This window comes from Mus musculus, chromosome 5 (assembly GCF_000001635.26).
Source record: "Mus musculus strain C57BL/6J chromosome 5, GRCm38.p6 C57BL/6J".
Lineage (NCBI taxonomy): Eukaryota > Metazoa > Chordata > Mammalia > Rodentia > Muridae > Mus > Mus musculus.
The window spans coordinates 136,982,014-137,007,824 of NC_000071.6; the positions used below are offsets into that span (position 1 = coordinate 136,982,014).

At 52.0% G+C, this 25,811-nt stretch overlaps 2 protein-coding genes, 1 non-coding gene and 2 pseudogenes across 6 annotated transcripts; 4 read left to right on the forward strand and 1 right to left on the reverse strand.

The window, feature by feature from the left end:
• Positions 1–180: 180 nt before the first annotated feature.
• On the reverse strand, positions 181–5,946 carry Znhit1 (zinc finger, HIT domain containing 1). 4 transcript variants are annotated; one of them, XM_006504497.4, is made up of 6 exons: positions 5,476–5,519; positions 4,113–4,242; positions 2,866–3,036; positions 855–934; positions 505–674; positions 181–404 (listed from the first exon to the last, which is right to left on the reverse strand). In XM_006504497.4, exons 2-6 carry the CDS (start codon positions 4,144–4,146, stop codon positions 383–385), a joined length of 477 nt encoding a protein of 158 aa, XP_006504560.1. In that variant the 5' UTR covers positions 4,147–4,242; positions 5,476–5,519; the 3' UTR covers positions 181–382. The 4 variants fall into 4 exon arrangements, with proteins under 4 accessions (XP_006504560.1, NP_001297677.1, NP_081594.1 ...); NM_001310748.1 differs by lacking the exon at positions 5,476–5,519 and adding an exon at positions 4,798–4,891; NM_027318.4 differs by lacking the exon at positions 4,113–4,242 and having other exon boundaries at positions 5,476–5,946.
• Plod3 (procollagen-lysine, 2-oxoglutarate 5-dioxygenase 3) lies at positions 5,006–14,633 on the forward strand. The gene is made up of 19 exons (NM_011962.3): positions 5,006–5,790; positions 6,104–6,195; positions 6,322–6,458; positions 6,559–6,722; positions 6,870–6,982; positions 7,113–7,176; positions 7,585–7,682; positions 7,884–7,985; positions 8,138–8,263; positions 8,405–8,526; positions 8,732–8,836; positions 8,946–9,071; positions 9,287–9,428; positions 9,531–9,644; positions 9,759–9,827; positions 11,196–11,300; positions 12,130–12,276; positions 12,920–13,045; positions 14,093–14,633. Exons 1-19 carry the CDS (start codon positions 5,673–5,675, stop codon positions 14,246–14,248), a joined length of 2,226 nt encoding a protein of 741 aa, NP_036092.1. The 5' UTR covers positions 5,006–5,672; the 3' UTR covers positions 14,249–14,633.
• Mir702 (microRNA 702) lies at positions 9,420–9,528 on the forward strand. Its single transcript, NR_030483.1, has one exon. It is a non-coding gene; the product is annotated as a microRNA 702 (primary transcript).
• Gm7284 (predicted gene 7284) lies at positions 15,949–17,439 on the forward strand (annotated as a pseudogene).
• Gm26989 (predicted gene, 26989) lies at positions 17,840–23,287 on the forward strand (annotated as a pseudogene).

Genomic DNA, 25,811 nt, shown 5'->3' on the forward strand with positions numbered 1-25,811 from the left:
AAGTAAAGCAGCAGCTAAGAAAGGCAGAGATGACTTGAGAGTAGCTGGAGAATGGGACACAACCCTCCCATGACACAGAGGGCCGGCAATGGAGGCTACAAGAAGAAAGGCAGAGTCTATGCTGGCCTGACAGTCAACCCTGACCTTCACCTCCAAATACCCCAGAATGAGCAGGCAGGCTTCCTTTCACCAGGCCGTTTATTATCACAGCACTCTGTGGATGGACCACCCCCACAACAGTCCTGGGTCCCTGTGGCCTTCCTTGGTCGGCAGGGCACAGCTTTGCTGGGTGAATGGGTAGTTTCTCCCTCTCTCTGTCCTTTGTGAATGAGCTGGGGTGGGTTGGGAAGGGTGGGGGTACTTTCTCTCCCTGATGCCAGGTTTACACGGTCCACTTCAGACACCTGCAGAAAGAGAGAGAGAAGCCCATTGGAGAAGGAGGGAGGTCCTGGGATGCTACATGGAATAAGACTGTAGGCATGGCTGGGTCAGGCTCGGGCTCACCTGGTCTCCTGATGGGTACCCAGGCAGCGCACGGTGCAGTACCGGGCACCACAGCTCACACAGGTATACGGGGATGGGAAGCCACACACAGCACAGAAGGGACGCTGGGGCCGAGATGGGGGGCCGGCACAGGCTGTCAAGTAGTTGGGGCCCTCAGATGCACTCAGGTTCTGCAAGGACATGAAGGGTCAGGCATCCGGAATTCTCCAGTCCGCCATGCAGCTGATGTCCACAAGGGGCGCTGAAGAGCAGGACCTTGCTCACCACCCCCCCCCCCCCACCCCCCCCCCCACCCCCCCCCCCCCCCCGTGCTCTCTAGGGTCCCAACCTCAGACTGAGCCTTCTCTCACCTGCTCCTCCAGCAAAGCCTGGAAGTTTTTCCGGAAGCGAAGTTTAAAGTGGTCACCTCGAGTTTTCTTCTTTTTCTTTCCTGGGGGATGAAGGACACTGAGTTGCTGGACAGTGGCTGTGACAGTCCTGTTGGAGAGGCCTATCCACACCACAATCGGGGTCTGTCCCTCCCTGCCTACATCTGCACTAACGCTGACTGATATCTGCAATCCTGGTCGACCGTCAGCTACTTAAAAGTCCAACCTACTCCATCTTTTTATTTTGGGGACAGGAGCTGATGAAGCCCAGGTTGGCCATGAACTCACTGTGTAGATAAACGGTGATCTTTGATCGATCTCCCTGTTCCCACCTCTCAGGTGCTCAGATTACACAGTCTTGTTGTTGTTGCTTTGATACAAGGTCTCACTACCTACCCCAAGCCCACTTCAAACTCACTATATAGACCAGGCTGACCTTAAATTCTTGGCAGTTCTCTGGCTTCAAACTTTCTGTGTGCTGGGTCGCTATACCTGATTGCTCCATCTTTTTTATCCCACACATATGAAGAAACTGAGGCACAGAGACACAGACAGGAAAGGCAGATGCTCCCAACACAGGAGCCAGGCACTGGCAAAGCCAGAAGTAATTCCCAAGTCACCGCCCTACTGCCAGCCTTCCCTCCCACAGTCCCGACGCCTTCCCTTTCCTCCAGCCCAAGGGCAGGGATATTTTATGTGGTCTGTCCCTCTCTGCCTACATTTGTATAAATGACACACTTGAGCCGGCAAGATGGCGGGAAAAGGCGCTGGCTGCCAAGGCTGCCATCCTGAGTTCAGTCCCTGGCCCTCAGTACAAGGAGAAAAGCTACTCCCAAACATTGTCCTCTGACCTCCATGCCACACATGAAACAAGAGAGATTATTTAAAGTTTAAAAACATCTTGCCGGGCGTGGCGCACACCGCTGATCCCAGCACCTGGGAGGTAGAGGCAGGCGGATCTCTGTGAGTTCCAGAACAGCCTGGTCTACATAGAGAGACCCTCTCTCAAGAAACAAAACCCTCCCTACTATAAACAGACCAGACAACAGGCACATACATGGTGTTTCTAGCTTAGCGTATACAGCTGTTCCTGGTTGGTTTGCTGAGCTAACCACCCCCTCCCTGTCAGATGGCCTTGGAGTACAAAGATGACACCAGCAGACACTAATTTGACTCAGTGGTTCAAGAAGTGCCGGAGCCCAGCCCAGACATGAGCAGAGTAAGGAACAAGTACACAGGATGATAACAAAGGTCACGGCCATCGCTAGTCTCAGAGATGTGGCTGACACCTGACACAGAGGGAAGGGGAAATGGCAACCAATCCAGATGATTGACAGCCTTTTGTCTCTGTCTATAACCTGCTGACTGAACATGGTTTGTTTGTTTGTTTGTTTGAGAAAGGGTTTTTCTGTGTAACTCTAGCTGTTCTGGAACTCCAATTGAAGACCAGGCTGACCCACAGAAATCCACCTGCCTCTGTGTCCCTAGTGCTGGGCTTAAAGGTATGTGTCATTGTGTCATGTGTGTATGTGTGTGTGTGTGAGTGTGTGTATTTGTAAACACACGTGCACATGTGAGCAATGGCTCCCCCAGGCTAGAAGATGGATCTTTAGAATATCAATAAGTTGATATTAATTAATATCAATAAATTTCTCAGATTGCCTGCTCTCTGAATAAGTTGCAGTTTTAAAGAAACAGGGGCTGCTAAGATGGCTTGGTGCTTAAGGGAACCTGCTGCTGAACTCAGCAACCTGAGTAACCAGAATTTCAACTCTGGAAGGAGAAAACGAACTCCTGTAAGTTAATTTCTGATCTCCACAGGCAAGCGTGTGCAGGAATGAACAGACACACATATGCATGCACACAAAATGAGGAAATTAAAAACACAATAAAGATGCAATTCCCATCTGCGCTCATTGGCATCATCTGCAGTTACGGGTGACAAGGAGCTTCACGGCACTGTCTCGCTCCTCCTCCCTAACCCCCATCTCACCTGTGTCTGCATCATCATCAAACTGAGGTAGCCTCTTGCCCAGCTGGGGGAGGCCGGCATGGGGGTCATCCTGGAAGTTGTCATTCTCCAATGCCTCCAGCTGTCGGTTGATCCGCCGCTGCCTGGCTGCCCTGTCCAGCACCCGCCGCTGTCCAGGGTCCTGGGAGCGAACTAGATGGGGCAAAGAGAGTTACCGGGGTCAAGACAGGAGGAAAGTTGCACTGCCGTTGCCTAGAGCCCCAGTCTCCTCGCCTCGGCCCCTTCATTATGCTGTGAGGAATTCCCAGATCTTCACCCTGCTTTCTTCCAGCTTGGCAAGCTTGTTTCGGCCCTTTATGCTGCCTCTAAGTCCTCCCAGTCCCAGCAATAACTGGAGACACAATAAATTGCAGCTGGAGAGAGGGCTCAGTGGTTAACAGCGCTCCCTGCTCTTGCAGAGTGCTACAGCTGTTTCCAGGACCCAGGACCAGCAGCCATGAGGGTGGCTCACAACTTTCTGTAATTCCAACTGCCTCTTTTGTCCTTCATGGATACCTACACTCACCTGCACAGAGCAGCACACATACACAAATTAAAATAAAGAGCGCCTTTGAGAATTGACACAGTATTGACTTCTGGCCTCCATATTCTCAAGACCTGTGATTCAGTAGGGCAAAATCCAGTGTACATTTCTAGAATGTTCCTTCAGCCTGAGACGCATGCCTGTGCCCTGTGACTGCACCGACTACCTTCCTTGGACTAAAAGTCTCCCCAGTGTGGCTCCCAGATGTCCCCCTATCTTGTTGGATATATTTCCTATCCCGACATTTTGTCTCCTCTCTTGCTCTCGAGGCTGCTTCTGCCTGTCCTTTTTCTTTAATTGATAGCGCTCTTTGGCCTGTCCCTTTCTCACCCCCACAACCTTCAATAGGATCTCAGGAAGCCCAGGCTGGCCTGGGATGACCTCCTGTGCACAGCCACACCAGGCTTATGTGATGCTGGGGATGGAGCAAGAGTTTTGGGCATGCTGGACAACACCCTATCAGCAGGGGCTCATCTCTGACCTCTTTTTCTTGTATTTCTATCTTTCTTCAAAAAGTGCATTTATTCTGAGTGTTTCTGTGCACATGTAGGTGTTGCAGTACACGTGCAGAGATCAGAGGACACTGTATGGAAGCCTTTTCTCCTATCATGTGGATCCTGGGGACTGAACTCAAGTAGTCAGGCTTGGCAGCAAGCAACTTTACCTACTGCATGCACCATCTCACCTGCCCATTCCTGGTGCTGGGTTTCCCATAACATGCCAGTCTCAAACCAGAACTCCCCCAAACCACAGACTTCAGGACTACAGGACACCAAGAGGCTGAGGTCCAGCCTAATTTACATAGGCAGCCTAGGCTACATTAAAAAAAGAGAGAAAGGAAGGAATGAAGTGTGTATGTTCGTGTGTGTGTGTGCACGTGTTTGTGTAGTACCCAAAGCCAAGCCCTTTGATTTCCTAAGTTTCTCTGTTCCCTCCATCCAACATCCAGAAGCTGGAGGAAAGTGGGGCGATGGTGGCGCACGCCTTTAATCCCAGCAGTGTAGAGGCAGAGGCAGGCAGATCTCTGTGAGTTCCAAGCCAGCCTAATCTACAGAGCTAGTTCCAGGACAGCCAAGGGTACGCACCCTGTCTCGAAGAAAAAAACAAAAAACAAAAAAAAAACAAAAGCAAAACAATCCAGAAGCCGAGGTGAGTACCACTGCTCATAGCACCCGGGCTTTGGAGAGACAACACATCCTCTCCATCCCCAACGTCTGCTGAAGCAAGCAGTCACAAAACACGAATTAATGGTTCCGAGACTGCCCCAACACTGAGCGAAGGTAATTGACGTGAAAAGCTAGGCGGGGAGATGTTAGGCTGAATTTGAACTTGGGAAGCACAAAAGGGCGAACCACTCAAGGCTCACATACCGGCGGGTTTCTTCTCCACCATTGGCGCAACACAGTTGACAGAAGAGCCTACTGCGCACGCGTACTAACCACCGACCCTTGCTCTGAGCACACCCCTTCCGGTGGCGTGCACACATACGCGTGCGCAGTCTTTCCCCTCCCGCTTGAAGTCATTACGTGATGTTCCCTTGGAGATCAGCAAGCTTTCGCTTTCCGCCATCTTTGATAGGGGCAAACCTAATTCCGGTCGCATTGTGGTTACCCAAAAAAAAAAATCTGAGAGCCGCCTGCAAATGGTCACTTTTTAAAAACTGGCGTGGGTGGTCTTTAGGGGAGCGCTCTTGTCCCTGTGCCCTTTGCATCCCCGGTGCGTGTCCCCGCGCTGCGGGACAGGATAGGCAGGTTCGGTGGCTTTGTTGAACCCAGACCCACGAGGATGTCCGCGCGATCCCGCCTCCGGCTTCCCGGCCCCTCCGGGCCCGTCGCCCCCGCCGCGCGCCACCCCAGGCCTTGCTGTCCTGTGTTCCTCCGGGTCAGACTTGTGGTCAAGACCCGCCCCCGCGTCGCCTGGACCCTCCTCAAAAGGTCACTTCCCCTCCCGGGGGGATTCGGTTGCTCCGGTGTGAGTCAGGCAGTGCCCAGGACCGGACCCTCGGCTCCTCCCCACCCTCCAGCCCGCGCCCGCGGGACAATCCTTGCCTTGTCTCGCCGTCTGCATCTCGGGTTTTCGGTGGCCTCGGGTTACGCCTTTTTTCCAGGGCGGAGTCCCGAGCACAGCTCCTCCTCTCAGCGGGCTCGGTTTCCCCTTTTCCCAGAATCTTCCCGGGGCGTCGGAATCCAGGCGCTCAGCTCAGCGCCGGTGCGGGCCTGGGTGTAGCCTAAGCGTGCTGCTAGCCATGGCTGCGGCAGGCCCGGAACCCCGGCTTTTGCTCCTGCTCCTGCTGCTGCTGCCGCCGCTGCCCCCCGTAACTTCTGCCTCCGATCGACCCCGGGGCGCCAATGCTGTCAACCCAGGTGAGAACCCGGGCGGCCAGTGGGCAGGGTCGACACGTCCGCCAGCCTGGAAGGGAGTGTCCAGCCTTCCCAGTGCATTAGCCTCTCATGCAGAACTTGGGGTTCCAGGCTCCCCAGACAGACAGGAACACCCCAGCCCCCATTCGTGTATGTTACTCTCACCCGACTCTTCTGGAGATCAAATGTGCTGAAAGAACTTTAGTGAAGTAATATGGAGGTGTGTGTGTGTGTGTGTGTGTCGGGGGTGATACAGAGGGATAAACACGTGGGACACTAAGCCGTGTCTTAAGTGCCAGTTCTCTGGCTATGACAGACAAATTGCTGGTGATCACTGTGGCTACGGCAGAGACAGAGGGGTACCGGCGTTTTCTGCAGTCTGCGGAGTTCTTTAACTACACTGTACGGGTGAGTGGGGGGACCCATGGGAGAAATTCCAGCGGGAGAGGGCAGGGGTCGTGGGGGTTGGTCCTGTTTCCTCATCTTGGCCAGCTGAACCTCTTCCGCTGCGTGGGGGTGGGATCTTTCCTGCAGACCCTGGGCCTGGGACAGGAGTGGCGAGGGGGTGATGTGGCTCGAACAGTTGGTGGAGGCCAGAAGGTCAGGTGGCTCAAGAAGGAAATGGAGAAATATGCAGATCAGAAAGACATGATCATCATGTTTGTGGACAGGTAAGGAGGGCTGGGGTGGAAAGAGTGGGAAACTGGTTATGGAGAGAGAAAAAGAGACTGAGGTTCCTCCTGGCTCTCGTCTTCCCCTTTTCTTGCCCAGCTACGACGTGATTCTGGCAAGCAGCCCGACAGAGCTGCTGAAGAAGTTTGTTCAGAGTGGCAGTCATCTGCTGTTCTCTGCTGAGAGCTTCTGCTGGCCTGAGTGGGGGCTGGCAGAGCAGTACCCTGAGGTGGGCATGGGGAAGCGCTTCCTCAACTCTGGTGGTGAGTGGCCGAGTTCCCAAGACAGACTTGTCCCCTCTCTATCTCTCCCTCCCCCAGTGGAGCGGGCATTGCATGCTCTGGGTGCTTGAGTCGGGGACCCTGGCAGTCTCGGGAGGTCTAACTCACTTCTGCTTGCCACCCCCCCAGGATTCATCGGCTTTGCTCCCACCATCCATCAGATTGTCCGCCAGTGGAACTACAAAGACGACGATGATGATCAATTGTTCTACACTCAACTGTACCTGGACCCAGGGCTGCGGGTAGGGAGACTCAGGGACAGGAACCCCCTCTCCAGTTGAATAGGAGGGGAGGCATAAAGGGAGTTGGAGAAAGAGAGATATAGTGTCACCTGTCCCCCCTCCGTTCACTGCTCCATCTTATGCCATCTAGGAGAAACTCAAACTGAGTCTGGACCATAAATCCCGGATCTTTCAGAACCTCAATGGAGCCTTAGGTGAGGACGGTGGTTAGAGGTGGGTAATGAGGGATGGGTTCCTGCCAGAACTGGGTTGATCTACAACTCACCAGTATGCTAACTTAACCAACTCCTGAGCATGTGTGTTAGCGATGGATGTGTGGCTCAGTGGTAGAGCACCTGCCTAGAATCCCCCAATGAAAGGCTGGGGGTGTAACTCTGTGGTAGAGAGTGTGTCTAGCATACAGAAACCCCTAGGTTCAATTCTTAGCACCACACAAAAACAAAAGGAAAAACTGGTGTTTGGAGCTCGATCTACCGAGCACTTGCAAAGACCTTTGTGCACCAGAGGAGTTGGGATCCTATCGCTTCACACCTTAAAGAGCCTGTTGCCTCGTGGTTCCAAAATGAAGGAGCTCTTGAAAACCTTCCCCTTTTTGCCCCCAGATGAAGTGATCTTAAAGTTTGACCAGAATCGTGTGCGCATCCGGAATGTGGCCTACGACACACTTCCTGTTGTGGTCCATGGAAATGGTCCCACTAAGGTGCCCCCATGCCCTCAGCCCTCCACGCCCCCCCCCTGCTACCCCAACCCTCCTGGACCCCCTCCCCCTGGTTTTCTCCATTTCCAGCAGAAAAGGGTGCCAGGATGGCTGCCTCACCCTGCTGACTTTTTCCTGAGCCCAATGTCCTTGCCATCTGTCCCCAGACACCTCCACTTTAGCCACTCAACCCTGTCCCAACAGCTCCAGCTCAACTACCTGGGGAACTATGTCCCCAATGGCTGGACTCCCCAGGGAGGCTGTGGATTCTGCAACCAGACCCTGAGGACACTCCCGGGGGGGCAGGTGAGGACAGCACGGATGTCAGCAGAGGGCCAGCTGGGCGGCCTGGGGCTGAGCTCCTGTGCACCTGGACCTGGCCGAGTGGGCAGTGGGTGACTGCTGTGGGCAGAGAGAGGTCTGGGCTTGTGTGAGCCTTGTCCTGTGGTGTCCCCCAGCCTCCCCCCCGGGTGCTTCTGGCCGTGTTTGTGGAGCAGCCTACTCCCTTCCTGCCTCGGTTCCTGCAGCGCCTACTGCTCCTGGATTACCCCCCGGACAGGATCTCTCTCTTCCTTCACAACAGCGTGAGATATGGAGAGCATACCCCTTATCCCCCATCCCACCGCACCGACACCTCCTTCCGTCTGTCCTCCCTGACTGCATCCCCCATGTACCCACCTCTCTGCCCAGACCGTCAGTGTATCCCTCTCTCCGCCCATCTTCAGGAGGTGTACCACGAGCCTCATATTGCAGATGCCTGGCCACAGCTCCAGGACCATTTTTCAGCTGTAAAGCTGGTGGGGCCAGAGGAGGCCCTGAGCGCAGGGGAGGCCAGGGACATGGCCATGTGAGTGAGTCTGCCTGGGCTGTGGTCACACTACGCTCCCCTCCCTCATCCTCTGACACAGACAGTGGAGCCCCTGGGGAAGGAGACACTGACCCTTGACCTCATGTCAGAACCAGGAGAGCCCCGCTCATCCCTCCATCCCCACTGCCCTGCCTCCATGCCCCCATTTGGGCTCACCTCTCTATCTGTGGCTCTTCTCCTCCAGGGACAGCTGTCGGCAGAACCCTGAGTGTGAGTTCTACTTTAGCCTGGATGCTGATGCCGTCCTTACGAACCCGGAGACCTTGCGTGTCTTGATTGAACAAAACAGGTGACCAGCACCACCCATGCATGGAGCCCCAGAAGAGCTTCACCCCCTCCCCTGGTGGGACATAGTCCTATCCCATCTCGTCCATCCCTCACCTACGTCTTCTCCATAGGAAGGTAATAGCTCCCATGCTTTCCCGCCATGGCAAGCTCTGGTCCAACTTCTGGGGTGCCCTGAGCCCCAATGAGTACTACGCCCGCTCCGAAGACTACGTGGAACTGGTGCAGCGGAAGCGAGTGTGAGTCCCACCCACGTACCGTGCAGTGCCAGGCAGGCCCTTCCCTCGGTCCCCCTCCGCAGCCTCCTACATACACACTAGGCCCCCGCTATGGAAAGGGTGATATGATGGCCTCAGGCTTGGGATTCTGGGGGACACCGAGGAGGAGCTTCTGCAGTGAGCAAAGCGTAGTCTGTGGGGTTGCCCACCTAGCTGATCATACCCGGTGCCTGCAGGGGCGTGTGGAATGTACCCTACATATCTCAGGCATATGTGATCCGCGGGGAGACCCTGAGGACTGAACTGCCCCAAAAGGAGGTATTCTCCAGCAGCGACACAGACCCAGATATGGCTTTCTGCAAGAGCGTCCGGGACAAGGTGAGTGGGGTGGTTGGCATGGGTTGCCCATGGGGACTCGACGCTGTGCCCACAGCCTCCTGATGTCCTCCTCACGCATGCCCACCCTTTACCCCGCTCCAGGGCATCTTCCTCCACCTCAGCAACCAGCACGAGTTTGGCCGGCTGCTGGCTACTTCTCGCTATGACACAGACCACCTACACCCAGACCTCTGGCAGATCTTTGACAACCCTGTGGTAAGAGGGGACCTTTGCTCCCTGCTTCCAGCCCATAGCCCCCACCACCATTGCTGATCATGGGAGGGCAGGCGTGAAGAAGGCTCCGCTCGAGCGCCCTAACCCTTCCTACAGGACTGGAGAGAACAGTACATTCACGAGAATTACAGCCGGGCCCTGGATGGGGAAGGGCTAGTGGAACAGGTAAGCTGCCCCAGGACCTTGGCCCGTGTGAAGTACCCACTGCTGGCATTGGTGGGTTCTAAGCTGAGCACCCGGGGACTGAGGGTTTCCTATTCGGGCGAGAGGAAGGCTAACGGCCACACTAAGTGTTAAGGGCCTGTAATCTTAGAGGTCTGGAAGGTGGTGCAGAAGGATGGAGAGTTTCAGGCTAACCTGGGCTACATAATAGGTACCAGACCAGCCATGGTCAGATGGCAAGACCAAGTCTCAAAAGAAGAAAAAAGATGGGCTGAGAGAGAACTCAGTGGTCAAGTGCTTAGGACATAAGCATGGCGACCTAGTACAGGTCTCCAGAGCCCACCTGCAGTTCCAGACTGAGGACCCGCAGCAGGTTGATTCGCAAGACTGGCTGCATCCGTAAGCTCTGGGTTCAATTAGGAGATCATGCTCGGTGGATAAGGTGAAAGAACAATGGAGCAGTTCCTGGTGTCAACCTCAGACCTTCGAATGCACAAATGTGCACACGCACACCCCCAACATAGCCGTGCCCACCCGCACATGCACACCCCCACACAGCCGTGCGCACACGCACATAAAAACAAACAGAGGTGTGGTACATGCCAATAATGCCAGAGCCCAGGTCGAGGAAGATAACAGGGATTTGGAGTTGCAGGGCAGCATCAGACACGTAGCCAGTTCAAGGCCAGCCTGGGGACTGGAGAGATGGCTCAGCAGTTAAGAGCACCGACTGCTCTTGCGAAGGTCCTGAGTTCAAATCCCAGCAACCAGATGGTGGCTCACAACCATCTGTAATGAGATCTGACTCCCTCTTCTGGAGTGTCTGAAGATAGCTACAGTGTATTCACATACATAAAATAAATAACTCTTAAAAAAAAAAAAAGGCCATCCTGGATTACATAGTAAGACCTTGTCTAAAAATAAGTAAGTAGATGGGCTGGAGCTGGGGCTCGTGCAGTAGAGAGCTCCCCCAGTATTCACAGAGCCCTAGGTTCAGTTCCCAGCACAGTATAACCCGAGCATGAAGTTGCACGCCTGTGATCTCGGCATTCAGGAAGTGCAAGTAGGACGATCAGTGCCAGCCTCAGCTACCTAGTGAGTTTGAGGACAGCCTGGGCTACAAAAGACCCTGTCTCAAAAAGGAGGAAAAAAGACAGGACAAGATCATTGTTCTAGATGTTGGGGCTCCAGGCCCCCTATTCCTGCCCTCCTCTGCTAAAACACCCTTCCTCTCTCCACCTAGAGAGCTTGGGTCAGCCCTCCATAGATCCTCTCCTGTGTGTCTCCCCTCCCCTGTCCTTGTTGCCTGTCCCACCTCTCTTCTGTGAGCTTCACCTTGCCTTGTCCCTTGCTGCCCTGCTCTGTCCCTAGCCATGCCCAGATGTGTACTGGTTCCCACTGCTGACCGAGCAGATGTGTGATGAGCTGGTGGAGGAAATGGAACACTATGGCCAGTGGTCTGGAGGCCGGCACGAGGTGAGGACAGAGGGCTCCCAAGGGGACAGGGTGGGCCTGAAGAGGGACAGGGGACTTGGGGGATAGAGGGGATCCCCAAGGGCGGGGCTCATAAAGAGTATGCTAGTTACTTGTGGCCAGGAGAAAGTATATGTCCAAAGCAACTTGAAGAAAGGGTTTCTTGTGGCTCACAGTCTGCGGGCACAAGCCCATCATGGCAGGAAGGCATGGCAGCAGGAGCGTGAGAGAGCTGGTCACGTGGTCATATTGCACTGTAGTCGGAAAGCAGAGAGATGAGTTCTGTTGCTCAGCTCACTTTCAGGCCAGGACCTTAGCCCAGGGGATGGTGTCACCCACAGTGGTCAGGTCTTCCCATCTCCGTTAACCTAAGCTAGACAGTCCCTCCCCAGCATGCCCAGAGGCTTGTCTTCTAGGTGAACCTAGGTCCCATCAAGTTGACAGTCAAGGTTAGCTATAACACAGAGGTTGCTTGGGGCTACGGATGTTAGATAGCATGGGAAGGTGGCGTGGATTCACAGCAGAGCTAAGGACAGCAGAGACTAAAGGGCCCGGCAGCAGTGAGTCTGCCTTGACAATAGAAGAGAAAACTGCTTCTAGATGTCACAGACAGAAAGAGACTCCGGCTGGGCAGTCATCTGCACACCTTTAATCCCAGCACTCTCGACAGAGGCAGGTGAATCTCTAAGTTCAAGCCCAGCCTGATCTGTAGATCAAGTTCCAGGGAACCAAAACAAAAAACCTGGGAACCAACAAGAAGAAGCTGGTATTGTCCCTGAAGGAGAATGGGCTAGCCCAGGGATGTGGGTGGCTGAGTGTCTGTTGCTCACAGGATTCCAGGTTGGCTGGAGGATACGAGAATGTTCCCACCGTTGATATCCACATGAAACAGGTGGGATACGAGGACCAGTGGCTTCAGCTGCTGCGGACATATGTGGGGCCCATGACGGAGTACCTGTTCCCTGGCTACCACACCAAGGTGGGCCATCCCAACCGCTGCTGTACCTCTTCTTGTACCCCAGTCTCGGAAGGCTCTATGTGGACCCCGCCCTCAGCCCTTTAGCAACTGAGGCGCCACGGACTTGGGGCCCAGGATAAAGATGGACTCGGAAGGAAGTTAAGCCTCCTACTCGGGCCACTGTGCTATTAGGAGAGTCACTGGCAGGGCGTGTTGACACCTGTAACCTCAGCATTTGGGAAACTGAGGCAGGAAGGTCGAGTTTGAGGAGAGCATGGGCTGTGCAGTGAGCGCCTGTCTCAAAACAGGAGAGAGAGGCTGGAGATGTGGGTCAGCCAGTGCGCTCACCCAGCACGCACAAAGCCCTGGCTTCCATCCCCAGCACTGCATAGCCTGGGGGTAGGAGCACAGCCTGTGATCCCAGCACTCAGACGGTAGAGCAGGGGGATCAGAAATTCAGGGTCGTCTCGAGCTACATAGTTTGAGGCCAGCCTGGGCTACAAAAAATACCTTGTCTCAAAAAATGGGGAGGAACGGGACTGGGGAGATGGCTTGGTCTATAAAGTGCTTGTTCCCATGTCTTCCACCTCATGTACAAAACAAGTAAAGGGCTAGCCTTGGCGTGCCCTGCCCTTCCCATGACTTCCACCTTGTGTCCCCACAGACACGGGCAGTGATGAACTTCGTGGTCCGCTACCGGCCAGATGAGCAGCCCTCGCTTCGGCCACACCATGACTCGTCCACCTTCACTCTCAATGTCGCCCTCAACCACAAGGGTGTAGATTATGAGGTGAATGTAGGGTCCTTTCTGTCTTGGGGCCCGGGGGGCTCCTCCACACCCTTCATTTTACGGTCTTGTCTCTGTTACCCCCTAGCCTCCGGCTGGGCCTTCTTGAGTTTCTCAGTGGTTTCCTGTCGTGTCTTGGCTCAGCCACCATATTAATTAGCTTTCCGCTGCTGTAACAAAACACCGCACGGAAGAAACTTAAGGAGGAAAGTTACACCGCTTAAGCGTCTCCGTCACAGTCCATCGTGGAGGGAAGCCAGGGCAGGAACTGAAGCAGGGCAGGAACCTGGAGGCAGGAGCTGATGCAGAAGCCATGATGCTGCTTGCTGCCTTGCTCCTCATGGCTTGCTTAGCTATTTTCTTAGACACTCCAGGACCACCAGCCCAGGGATGGCCCCACCCACCGTGGACTGCGCCCTCCCACATCATTCATCTGTCAAGAACTGCCCCCCACAGGCTCACCCACAGGCCAATCTGACAGAGGTGTTTCCTCAGTTGAGGTTCCCGAGGTCCTGACAATCCCAGCTTGTGTCAAGTTGACAAAATCCCAACTAGCACAGCTGCTCTCCTCCTTCCTCCTGCTCCCCAGGACTCCACTGGTGACGTCCCTGTTCCTGCCACACACTCCCTGACAAGATAGTGGAAGGAAAAGAGGGAGGGTCTAAGTCCAAGGGGACGGTCCCTCACAGGGAAGGCACAGCAACAGCAGGAGCGTGTCCACAATCAGGAAGCAGAGAGAGTCCTGGTGCCCAGCTCACTTTGTCCTTTTTATTCAGTCCTAGATGCCAGCCGGTGGGTTGGCTCACCCTGATTCAGGGTGGCTCTCCCTGCCCTCCTCTAACCCATTTTAGAAACTCCCACTCAGGTATCTCCAGAGGTTTGTTTCTATGATGATTCTAAACTCCACCAAGTTGGCAGTCCAGATCAACAACCACATAGCCTCCCTTGTCCATTTGATTGGCACCTCTCCCACCATGCCTGTTGCCCCCCTGCACCCTCATCACCCTGTGAACTAACCTTAGTTTTATTTTCGTGATCTCATCTCCCCAGGGAGGCGGCTGCCGCTTCCTGCGTTACGACTGCAGAATCTCCTCTCCGAGGAAAGGCTGGGCCCTCCTGCACCCTGGCCGCCTCACACACTACCATGAGGGGCTGCCCACCACCCGGGGTACTCGATACATCATGGTGTCCTTTGTTGACCCCTGACACTCAACCAGTCTGCCAAACCTTCTCTGCCACTGTGCCTTGTTGGACAACCTGGGTCGCCATTCTCAGAGAGAGGGGACGCTGCCCGTCTCATCTCCCGAGAGTGTCTGTGTGCCTGGGATGGAATGTGCTGGTCCCAACAGTCCTCAGGAGGTCCCTGGAGTCTTCCACTTGCCCACTGACCCCATGGACTCAGGGAAAGTGGACTTCTGAGGGTCCCCTGCCTGATAAATTATTAAGCTTCCTCAGCCTCACTTTCAATAAAAGGATGTTTGTAACCATTGAGTCCGTGAGTCCAATATAAAGACAGGGTCTCATGTGTCCCATGCTGGCCTCCCACCATGCACAAATACACATGATTAAAATTTTTTTTTAAAATCTGCAAAATATTTATTTGTGAGTGTGTGTACTCATGCATGTGTATATGTGTGCACACATATACATGTGTGTGTCCAAGAACAAGCAGGAGCCTGTGGGGGCCAGGAAAGGGCATCGTAGCCCCTGGAGCTGGAGCTCCTGGTGGCTGGGAGACACTTCACATGGGTGTGGGAATTGAACTTAGGTCCTCTGCAAGAGCAGTTAAGCGCTCATAAGTGCTGAGCCATCTCTCCAGATGCTCTCTACCCACCCTTTCTATGCATGGCAGTCATTTAGCCAGATTGTGTGTAGGTCCAATGTGTCCCAGCTGCTCTGATTTCAGGATTGTAAGTTCGTTTATTTGTTGTGCCTGAAGACACTAGAATGTTCCAACAGCTGGGCACTAGAACCCACCTGAGATGCCACAGTTTTCACTTGATGCTCACAGCCTGGGGAATTCGACCTTAACTAGACACAGGCAGTGACTATGGGGTTTTCAAGCTTGTTCTTGTAAAGGCCATGGTGTGTGTGTGGCGGGGGGAGGGGGCGACATCCCAGTTCATCTCAGATCTCTCTAACTATGGAATTCAAACACTTTGCCCTAGGCTCCTGGCTATGACCCAGGTCCTTCCCACTGCCCCTTCCTGCTGGTCGGGGCTCCTGCAAGCTCAGGGAGGAATATCTTTGCCTTGTCCCAGTTCACAGTTCACTGTCCACGTGGCTCAGTGTGTAGGTTGGGGGTGGGGAGAGGGGGGGGGCTCCCCAGCCTCCTCCAGCCCCCTGCACCGGAGCCTTCAAGTGTTGGCTGTGCTCCAGTGGGTCTTTTCCTTCTTGGGACTTGGTGAGCCCCCAAACCACTGGAACCAGACAGACCTGGCTATTGGTGCTCTGCTCCCATGATCCTAATGAGGTAGAACAGACCTCTGGGGTCCTTAATGGAATCTAGGGCTTAAATACCATAGGCCTGGGAGGGTGGGCCAGAGGGGAGGAAAGGGCTTATTACATCTTCGGGTTGTTTAAAAAAAAATTGTATTGTGTATATATATTTGTGGGGTGGCATGTTTATGCTACAGCAAATGTGTGTGGAACAGAGAGCAGCTTGGCCTGTCCTTTCACTATGTGGGATTGGGGGATGGAACCCAGGTCCTCAGGCATGGCAGCGTGCACCTTTACCTGCTGAGCTATCTTGCCAGCCCTGCACATCTGGGCTCTTAGCCTCGCTCTCTATCTTGCCCTCCAGCCCTGCTATGCCTGGTGACATTGATTCTAGCCTCCCTAGGCCGGGCTTGGACCCTTGTGGTTCTCTACCTGCTCTGGCTTTATCGAGACTGACACATACCCAGGATGAGGGGTCGCCAGTCTGCCTGGGTCCGCAACTGGAAGTATTTCCGAGATGACTTTCCCATCACGGTGAGAGGTCCCAGAAGGTGCGCTGGGTTGCTGGATGCACGGGGCTCTAAAATAGCTAAATGTGGCCAACCCTCTCCTGTCTCCAAGGCCATTTCTCACTGGGAAATGGGATACATTTATAGTCTCTGCTCTCTCGCTCGTTAAAACAGCTGAGTTGGATCCATCCCAAAACTGCCTTTTTGGTTTTCATCCTCATGGGGTCCTGGTTGTTGGGGCAACTTCCGTACAGAGGCCACAGGCCTCTTCTGCCTCTTTCCGGGTCTCAAGCCACATCTACTCACGCTACCATGTTGGTTCCAAATGCCTCTCTTCCGAGATTGCATTATGACCAGTGGTAAGGAAGATCAGGGCACTGATGTCACCGTGTCCCTCTTATCCCGGGGTGGGGGTGGGGGTGGGGAGCTCCTGAGCTTACCTCTATCTTGGTGGTGTCTAGCCTTTGCCCTTCCCACCTAGGTTTAGTTTCTTCTGACAAGGCTAGCGCTTCCTATCTCTTGTCCCACCCTGAGGGTGGCCAGGTGGCCGTTCTGGCTGTGGGAGGTCTCCTGGAGGCTTTGGCGGCAAAGCCTGGAACAGTGAGCTTGCGGCTCCGGAATCAGAAAGGATTCATTAAGTTATCACTGGAACACGGGTGAGGAGTGGGCGGGTGGCGGCAGGGGCGTATCCATCGGAGCTGCCCTGCATGAGAGGAATGTGAGCCTGTATCTTCAGGCCCCGTCAGCCACGTGCGTGTCTGTTCCTGTTCCTCCAGGGCCTCTCTCATGCCTGTCTTCTCCTTTGGAGAGAATGACCTCTTCCAGCAGTTTCCCAACCCGCTAGGCTCCTGGGTACGGAGGATACAGGAGGCACTTCAGACAATCTGACTGTGGCTCTGTCTCTCTTCCATGGTCGCCTGGGTCTCCTGATACCGTTCCGCGTGCCCATCCACACTGTTGGTGAGCCATGTACCTCTGTCTCATCATCTCCCAGCTGAGAGGACTGTTCCCTTAAAGCCCGACATCCTAGCTTTCTGGTTCACACGCCTGGCACTTGCTCGGAGCAGGCCCCGACCTCTGTCCAGGCAGATCCCCGGTTAGTGGGATGTCTCAGCAATCAGTCTTCTTCCCTCATGTTCCTTCCTCAGTGGGCGCCCCAATTCCAGTGCAGCGAAGCCCGAGGCCCAGCCAGGAACAGGTGGACCAGTTGCACGAGTTATATGTAGAGCATCTCACACAGCTGTTTGAAGAACACAAGATGCACTACAGGATCCCTGCTCATCAACACCTTGTCCTGATGTCCATGTCCCTGTGTCCTGGCCTTCCTGAAAAACTGCAGGGTGGGATTGGGGACATGATTAAAGGTGGGAGCAGACAAGAAGTGTGTTTTAGCCGGAAGTGGTGGCCCACGCCTTTAATCGCAGCACTTGGGAGGCAGAGGCAGGCGGATTTCTGAGTTGGAGGCCAGCCTGGTTTACAGAGTGAGTTCCAGGACAGCCAGGACTACACAGAGAAACCCTGTCTCGAAAAACCAAAAAAAAAAAAAAAAAAAAAAAAAAGTGTGTTTTTGTGTTTGGGGAGGGCGGGGAGAAAGAGATAAGCCACAGGGCACAGGGGCAGGGGGCCCCATTGTCCTCACTGATTCTAGTAGCCAGGACCACTCCCTGCAAACAGACAGCATTGCAAGCACTTGCCTGTGTGTCAGGGTCCTCCTGCCCTGCCTGGCCTGAATGTTAGAGATCAAAGTCTCAGGTCCCCACCATTGCCCGAGACTGTGGCCAGTGGGCAGGCTAGCCAGCTGCTTCCCTACCTTAATGCCTCAGTCACCAGGGAGGCGAGCACTGTCCCCTTTCTATAGTCTCTTTCCCTCTCTTTCTCAATTCCAAGATCCTCCCAGTAACTTACCCAGACTCATTGACCAAGGAAGTTCAAAGGTCAGTCCAAAAAGGAGCCTAGAAAGTTCTGGGTCTCCATGTCTAACATCCGATCACCTCAGAAGTGAGCTGCTGGGCTGGTGAGATGGCTCAGTGGGTAAGAGCACCCGACTGCTCTTCCGAAGGTCTGGAGTTCAAATCCCAGCAACCACATGGTGGCTCACAACCATCTGTAACAAGATCTGACGCCCTCTTCTGGAGTGTCTGGAGACAGCTACAGTGTACTTACATATAATAAATAAATTAATTAAAAAAAAAAAAAAAGAAGTGAGCTGCTCCCTGGGAGTTCACGTCCCCAAACCTTCGCCGTCTGTTTCCCGGGCCCTGGAGTCCTGGTGGCGCAATGGGAGCCATTAGGTTGGATGTTCCCATGCCCCCTCCCTTCTCTCTCATCAGAAAATACCTCAGAAGCAACAACTTAAAGTGATAGGCACCTACTGGTTAGTGCTCACTTTTCTCTTCATGGGTGAGACAGGAAAGGGGTGGGGGTGGGGCAGGCATGGGGGCCCAGAGACAAGGGGACTAGGAAAGGGGGATTAGAAGACATATGGCTGACCTATGACCCTTGTGGGTACCAGGCACCAGGAAAGGGCCTGAGGAGACCACAAGGCTCTTTGGCAGGGGTGGAGGGGAGGGAGCCGATTGTATTGACTGACTGCATGACAAAACCTACGTCTTTCCTTTTCAGCCATGCCCTTTCTTCACCCTTCACTAGAGATGATTCTTGTCTGTGTTTTGTGCATGCGCATGCAGTTTTGTTTTTGTTTTCAAATATGTGTGGGTACAGGTGTGTGTGTGCTCATGTGTGTTGCACATGTGCACACCTGTTGCTCTTGGAGACCTGAGGTTGAGCCCAGCACTTTTCCACCCTGAAACAGGGTGAAACAGGGCCTCTCAATCAAACCCAGAGCACTGAAACAGGGCCTCTCAATCAAACCCAGAGCACACTGATATGGCTGTTCTTGCTAGCTGGTTTGCCCTGGGATTCCTCTCTCCAGCTTCAGAGGCTAGAATTTCAGGAGGCGTCCATGCCCACTTGGCAGTTACCTGAGTTCTGGGGATCTGAGGTCCCCAGATTGCCTGGCAAACGCTTGCCCCCTGAGCCATCTGCCTGAGTCTGGAAGATGGAGTTTTCCCTGAGAACAACACTTCAGCCCTGCCCTCTCTCTGCATGCAGGCGGAAGGCGCTGAAGGGTGAGAACGTGGAGAATTTGTAGTTCCCTATCAAGGTAACCAGTTTAAACTCTTGAAAGACAGTCTTCTTTTTCTCTGCCACCTTCTCACCTTCCTCCATCCTGGAGCCTGCACTGGATGGGTCCCTGAGCTCAGACATGGGGTGACATGAAAGAGTGACCTCCTGAACCCTGGGACCCATCTTAGGACCTTGAACTTTGAACTTTGGTGAGGTAAAGACACATCTTTCCAGCAGTAATCTTGGATTCTTGGTTTTTAATTTAACTTTTTAGATGGCTCAGTGGTTAAGAGCACTGACTGCTCTTCAAAAGGTCCTGAGTTCAAATCCCAGCAACCACATGGTGGCTCACAACCATCCGTAAAGAAATCTGATGCCCTCTTCTGGGGTGTCTGAAGACAGCTACAGTGTACTTACATATAATAAATAAATAAATTGTTAAAAAAAATTTTTTTAGGGGCTGGAGAGATGGCTCAGTAGTTTTAAGAGCACTGACTGCTCTTCCAGAGGTCCTGAGTTCAATTCCCAGCAACCACATGGTGGCTCACAGCCATCTGTAACAGATCTGATGCCCTCTTCTGGTGTGTCTGAAGAGAGCAATGGTGTACTCAGGTACATACAATATATAAATAAATCTTTAAAAATTTTTTTTAATTTACACTTTATTTATTTGGGGTCTGGGGAGGGGCTTGTGCATGCTATAGAGTGCATGTAGCAGTCAGAGTCGATTTTCTCCTTCTGTCATGTGGGTCTCAGGGGTGGAGCTCGGGAGGTCGGGCTTGGCACCTTCTGTACAAGCTGAATAATCTTACCTGGCCTTCATCCTGCATTCTGTGCCTCTATCTCCTGACATCTTCCACACACCTCAAAGCTACTGAAAACCGAAGAGCTACCTGCAGACGGGAGCTACATGCTCCGGGCCCACCCCCACGAGATCATGAGCACAGGAATCTTTTGTAATTTTCCAGTGACAGCAAGGCCTTCTCCCAGCTCTTTCCCAGGCTTGGGCCTCCGGTAGCCATGTTGGCTGGACTCTGCTATCTTCCTCTCTATGGGGAATACCTCATGTTCAGTGGTGAGCCTTGTGTGGCACAACCTAGAGCCATCTGAGAAGGGAATCTCAATCGGGGGATTTCCCAGATCAGATTGGCCTGTGGTTTTGTGGAAGATTGTCTTGATTGTTAACTGATGTAGGAAGACCCAGCTCACTGTGGGCGGCATCATTCCCTGGGCCTGTATAGGAAAGCTAGCTAAGCATGTGTCTACAAGTGAGCCTGTAAGGAGCATTCCCCTGGGGTTTCTGCTTCAAATTCCTGCTTTAGTTCCTTCACTGACTTCCTACTGTGATGGACCAAAGCCCACAAACTGAAACAAATCCTTCCCTCCTCTAAGTTGCTTTTAATCAGAGTAAACACAGAGATGAAAACCGAAGATGAAAGTTAGGAGTACCCATTGGTCATAGGGCACCCCCTCCATAATTAACAAGATCCTTCTACAGAAGACTCCCCCCTGGGGAAGAAAGTTGGCACTAGCATTGGTTCCACTCAGAAGGGGACACCGGGTGTGCTGTATAGGAAGCAGGGAACAAAGGACTTAGAAGGATCAGGACGTAAGGCTTGCTCTTTCTGTACTAAAGAGTGAGGCTGGAAGGGCTGGGGATCTGGGGAGAGAGTGGTGACGGCATCCCACTTTTATCCACAAAAGGCTGTGTGTCCTGTGAGTCGCCAGAGTCTGGACTTCATTGTGTCACAGCCCTGCTTGGGCAGGCATCCTGACTGGGGGTTTGTGGGAAGCCCTGTATACAGTTCTGAAGGAGCACTATGTCACACTGCGGCCGCACAAAGGCTTTGTGCTCCTGGCACGAAGGCATGAGTGAGCAGGGCTGCAGATTCTTTTCAAGTTAGGTGTTTTGCTTTGTAACAAGGTCTCAGGTAGCCTAGGCTGGCCTCGAAATCACTATGTAGCCAAGAATGACACAGAGCTACTGATCCTCCTGCCTCTACCTCTTGCATACAAGTATGCACCATCAAGTATGATCAAGTATGCAGTGTTAGGGATAAAATCCAGGGATATATATATATATATATACATATACATATATATAATATAAAATTATTATATATATGTATATATATGCGTGTGTCATTGATATTCATATATATCATATATATGTTATATAACAGCAATATATACATAGACACCACACACATCTCTATGTCTAGGTCTAGGTCTAGGTCTAGGTCTATATATCTGAGTTATAGCCCCAGCCCACAAACCCCTAGTGTCTAGAGGGATGCAGTTCAGTATCTTAGCCAGCATCTAAAGGGATCCATTGGTTCCGTGTTATACTCTGGGCTTTTCTAATTCCTTGACATCCAAGTCCATGCCCTCTCCTTACAGGTTCTGTGACTCTTGAGCTTCCTGCTCTGTGTCAAGGTCATTCCCAGCTTGAGTGAGATAGGATCTCAATACAAACGGCAAGACCCGACTCAGAACACCCTCGTGTGTGTGTGTGTGTGTGTGTGTGTGTGTGTGTGTGTGTGTTAGAGGCTATAAGAAGGCATCAGAGTCCCCGTCTAAAGTTACTTGTGTGAGCCATTCAACATAGGTGCTTCTGGTCCTCTGTAAGAATAGCAAGTACTCTTACCTGCTGAGCCATCTTTCCAGCCGCACACCTAGAATTTTTTAAATTTCTTTTTATCTTTATGTGCATGTGTGTTTGCCTGCATGCACGTGTAAAAGTGTCTTTTATTCTTCTGGTAATAATTGTCTTCAAGGCTTACTGCCTCTGTCTGCTAACCTAGGCCTAGTCCTGGAAACTTCTAGCCTCTGTATAACCTTATCTAGGCCCAGAATGTTTCCAGCCTCTGAGACTTGCTGTTGAAATAGCTCACCCTTCCTAGTTCTTTCTGAGCTCTGCCTGGCTGGTCAGTCCAGCTGTTCTGGCTCAACACCCCTCTTCACACTAACCGAGTCAATGTGGCTTCTCTCTCGGCCTCAAACTAACTTTGTCAATCTGTTCTAATCTTTTGGTTCCTTCTTATTCTCTAGCTCATTCTGTCTTCACCTGTGTCTAGATTGTTCTCTCTCCGCAACCTGTCTCTGTACAACCTTCCAGGTAAAACTGTCTCCTCCCCTTTTCCCTCTCTGCACTGCTCTCTTAAGTGGCTTCCGTCTCTTCCCGTGAGAGTTGTGCATAGCCTAATCTGTCAAATCATTCTCTGATTCATCACTTTGTCTGCCACTCAGTTAGACATCACTTTCAAACATGGGTGCTTCCTTCTATAAACTAACTCTACCTTCACTGTTTGGGATTAAAGGTGTGAACTAAGCATGAGTCTGCATTCCAACCAGAGAAATTAAAGATGTGTGTGTTAAGGACGAGCCACAATGGAACTAGAAACGGCCTTTTCAGTAAATAACACAATCTCCAGGATCACAATGGGATCAAATACCCTGTAACATGCATGTCCATGTGTGATCAAATGCCCTGTAACATGCATGTCCATGTGTGATCAAATGCCCTGTAACATGCATGTCCATGTGTGATCAAATGCCCTGTAACATGCATGTCCATGTGAGATCAAATACCCTGTAACATGCATATCCATGTATCACGTGTGTGCAGTGCCCAAGGAGGCCAGAAAAGGGCACTGGGTCTCCTGGAACTGAAGTTAAAGACAGTTGTAAGAGATCACGTGGGTGCTGAGAGTTGAATCTAGGTCTCTCCAGCCCCATCTCCTGCCCCTGCATTTTTAAACATAGATTCTGGGAATCAACATCAAGTTTTCAAAATTCCATATAAGCACTTCATTAACTGGGCAGTATCACCAGACCTTCAACCCTATCTCAATGCAAAGCCAGGCGAGGTGAGACAGGCCTGGGATCCCAGCACACTGGGAAGCTAAGACGGGAGGAGACACACATGCTAACCAGAGCAAGCCTTTCTTCCCCCTTGCCACCCTTCCAGGGCCTCCCTCCTGCCTGTGTACTCCACTGGGAAGAATACTATTTACAGATTCAAGCCTTTTGCCTAAAACTCCTGGCGGCATCGATGTCAAGTTGCCTGCAAGAGACTTGTGGGATTTTCCCCTTGCATCTTCTGGGACCAAAGTCTCTTCTCAGCCAACTCCTGGGATCTGGTACCATTTGCTCTGCCCATCATTACTGTAAGTGAGTGGGTGTCTCTGGGGAAGAGAGCCACCATCAGTTTCATTTGCAACAAGAGAACCCTCTCATGTACCCACATCCACCCACCCTGCAGTGGCCACTCCATCTGTGTGTCCCCATGCCTCAAACTCACAGAAGACCAAGTGGATCATTGTCACCAATTCTACATAAAGGCTCTGGAACAACTGTTCGGAGACCACAAAGAGACCTATAGTGTCACTGCTCCTGTCCCCCTCACCTTCCTCTAGACCTATGACCCTAAACCCTGGGCCTGCAGACGTCCATTATGTCATGATTCAGTCTTTCACAAATGCTAATTCTGCAGGCAAACGTGTCCAGACTCGACTATCCCGGTCCCAAGGCACCTTCGTCTGGGTCTCTCTCCTGACCTTGGTTCTCTTCCCAGTGAGTCTTGGTTGTTTCTTGACCTTGAATAAGTCACTACTCTATTTGCTTAAATTTTTTATTAACACATATTAATTATGCACAATGGTGGATTACATGGGGCTGCAGAGACGGCTCAGTTAGGAGCACTTGCTGCTCTTTCAGAGGACCTGAGTTGGATTCCCAGCACCCACATGGAGGTTTACCAACATCCTTAACTGTAGTTCTAAAGATCCATTGCCTTCTTCTGATCTCCACAGGCACCAGGCACGTGCATGGTGCACACACATTCATACAGGCAAGACACTCATTCACATAAAATAAATAAATCTAAAAAATGAATGGGTTTTATTATGACACTCTTATACACATATACAATGCATTTTGACTATACACCCATGACCTTCTCTTTTCCCTTCTCCCTTCCTCTTTCCAACTAGTCTGTCTTTTATTTTCATGTCTTTTTATTTGTTTGTTTTCCTTGTTTGGGGGACGCAGTGAGTTTCATTAGAATTATTTTCTCAATAATTCTAGGCACCTCACCAGAGGCTACACTATTGGAAAAAAAAAAAAAGCCTCATCCTTTCATTAAGATCCTTGCCCAGCCCTCTTTTTAAAGACAGGGTCTCATTATGTACCTCTAGTTGGCTTGGAGCCAACTATGCAGACAAGCTGATTTCAAACTCGTAGAGATCCAACTGCCTCTTGGTTCCTCCTCTCTCCATTTCCCCAAGTGCTGGATTTAGAGATGTGTGCCACTGAGGTAATCCTTGCCTGGATCCTTCTCCCTGTCTAAACAAGGTCAGAGGCTGAGCTAAGAACTGGCAGCCTTTTAATCCCAGCACTTGGGAGGCAGAGGCAGGTGGCTCTCTGTGAGTTCAAGGCCAGCTTGGTCCTTAGAACGAATTCTAGGAGAGCCAGGGCTACACAGTGAAACTCTGTCTCAAAAAAACCAAACCAAACTAACAAATAAGAATTGGCAGGCTCCAGAACAGAGCTGAGGAGGGATCCTTTGTGGAAAGATAGCTTTGAAGGGTAAACAGGATGTAAGAAGGAGAAGCTGGAATACAGTAGACACTGGAACACAATGAGCAAAAGCTAAACTTGGAATCTGCCCTCCCTGGTTTGCATTAAACCAGAACTTGGGAGGCTGACGCAGGAAGATCACGGATTCAACATCGAGATGGCAGATGGAGACAGGAGACCCCACGAAAGTTCACAGGTCATCTACCCTGGTATATGCAATGGTGAACAAGAGATCCACTCTCAGACAAGGAGGCGGGGCAGTCAGTACTGATGTCTGAGTGCATCTACATTCACACAAATACTACTACACATCATTTGCACACAAAGATTTTCAGTCTTTGACTTTACCAAAACAGGAGAAAACACATGCCCCGGAACTGGTAAATCTAGCCAAGAACCAAGAGTTTGGGGGAGCTTGTATACCCCAAGGGTGAACCTACTACTGTTACATCACTAAATGGATATACTATCAAACTGCCCTCTCAGTTTGTATCTCCAGACACATAGATTAGTGTGCCTCCCAGCCGGACCTTATCAGAAAAGCTCCTTTGTGTCATGGACAATGGCTAACACAGAGACTTTACTAATGGAAATGTAGAGAAGAAGCCACTCCATGTAAGTACAGGTACCATCTAGTAAGAAGCGTCTGAAAGATCTAAGAGGCAGAGGCCCAGGCAGACTGGAATAAAGCAGTGTCCTTTGGACATGACAGGATGCTACACTCAGGAACTCATACCAGCTGTGGCTGCTGGCGGGAGATCAAGCCAGCACGGAAGGAGGAGGGAGCCAGAGACCCCACCCCTCGCTTCGGAGCTGTTGATAGTTGAAGGGAGAGGCGGTTTCTGTGCTTATCTTTTTTTTTTTTAAGATTTATTTATTGTTATATCTAAGTACACGGTAGCTGTCTTCAGACACACCAGAAGAGGGCATCAGATCCCGTTACAGATGGTTGTGAGCCACCATGTGGTTGCTGGGAATTGAACTCAGGACCTCTGGAAGAGCAGTCAGTGCTCTTAACCTCTGTGCCATCTCTCCAGCCCGAGAAGCAGTTTCTTTAAGGATGTCGACCCTGGTAGGTAAACCTTCTCCAGTGGACGGGTCCATAGCCATGAGTA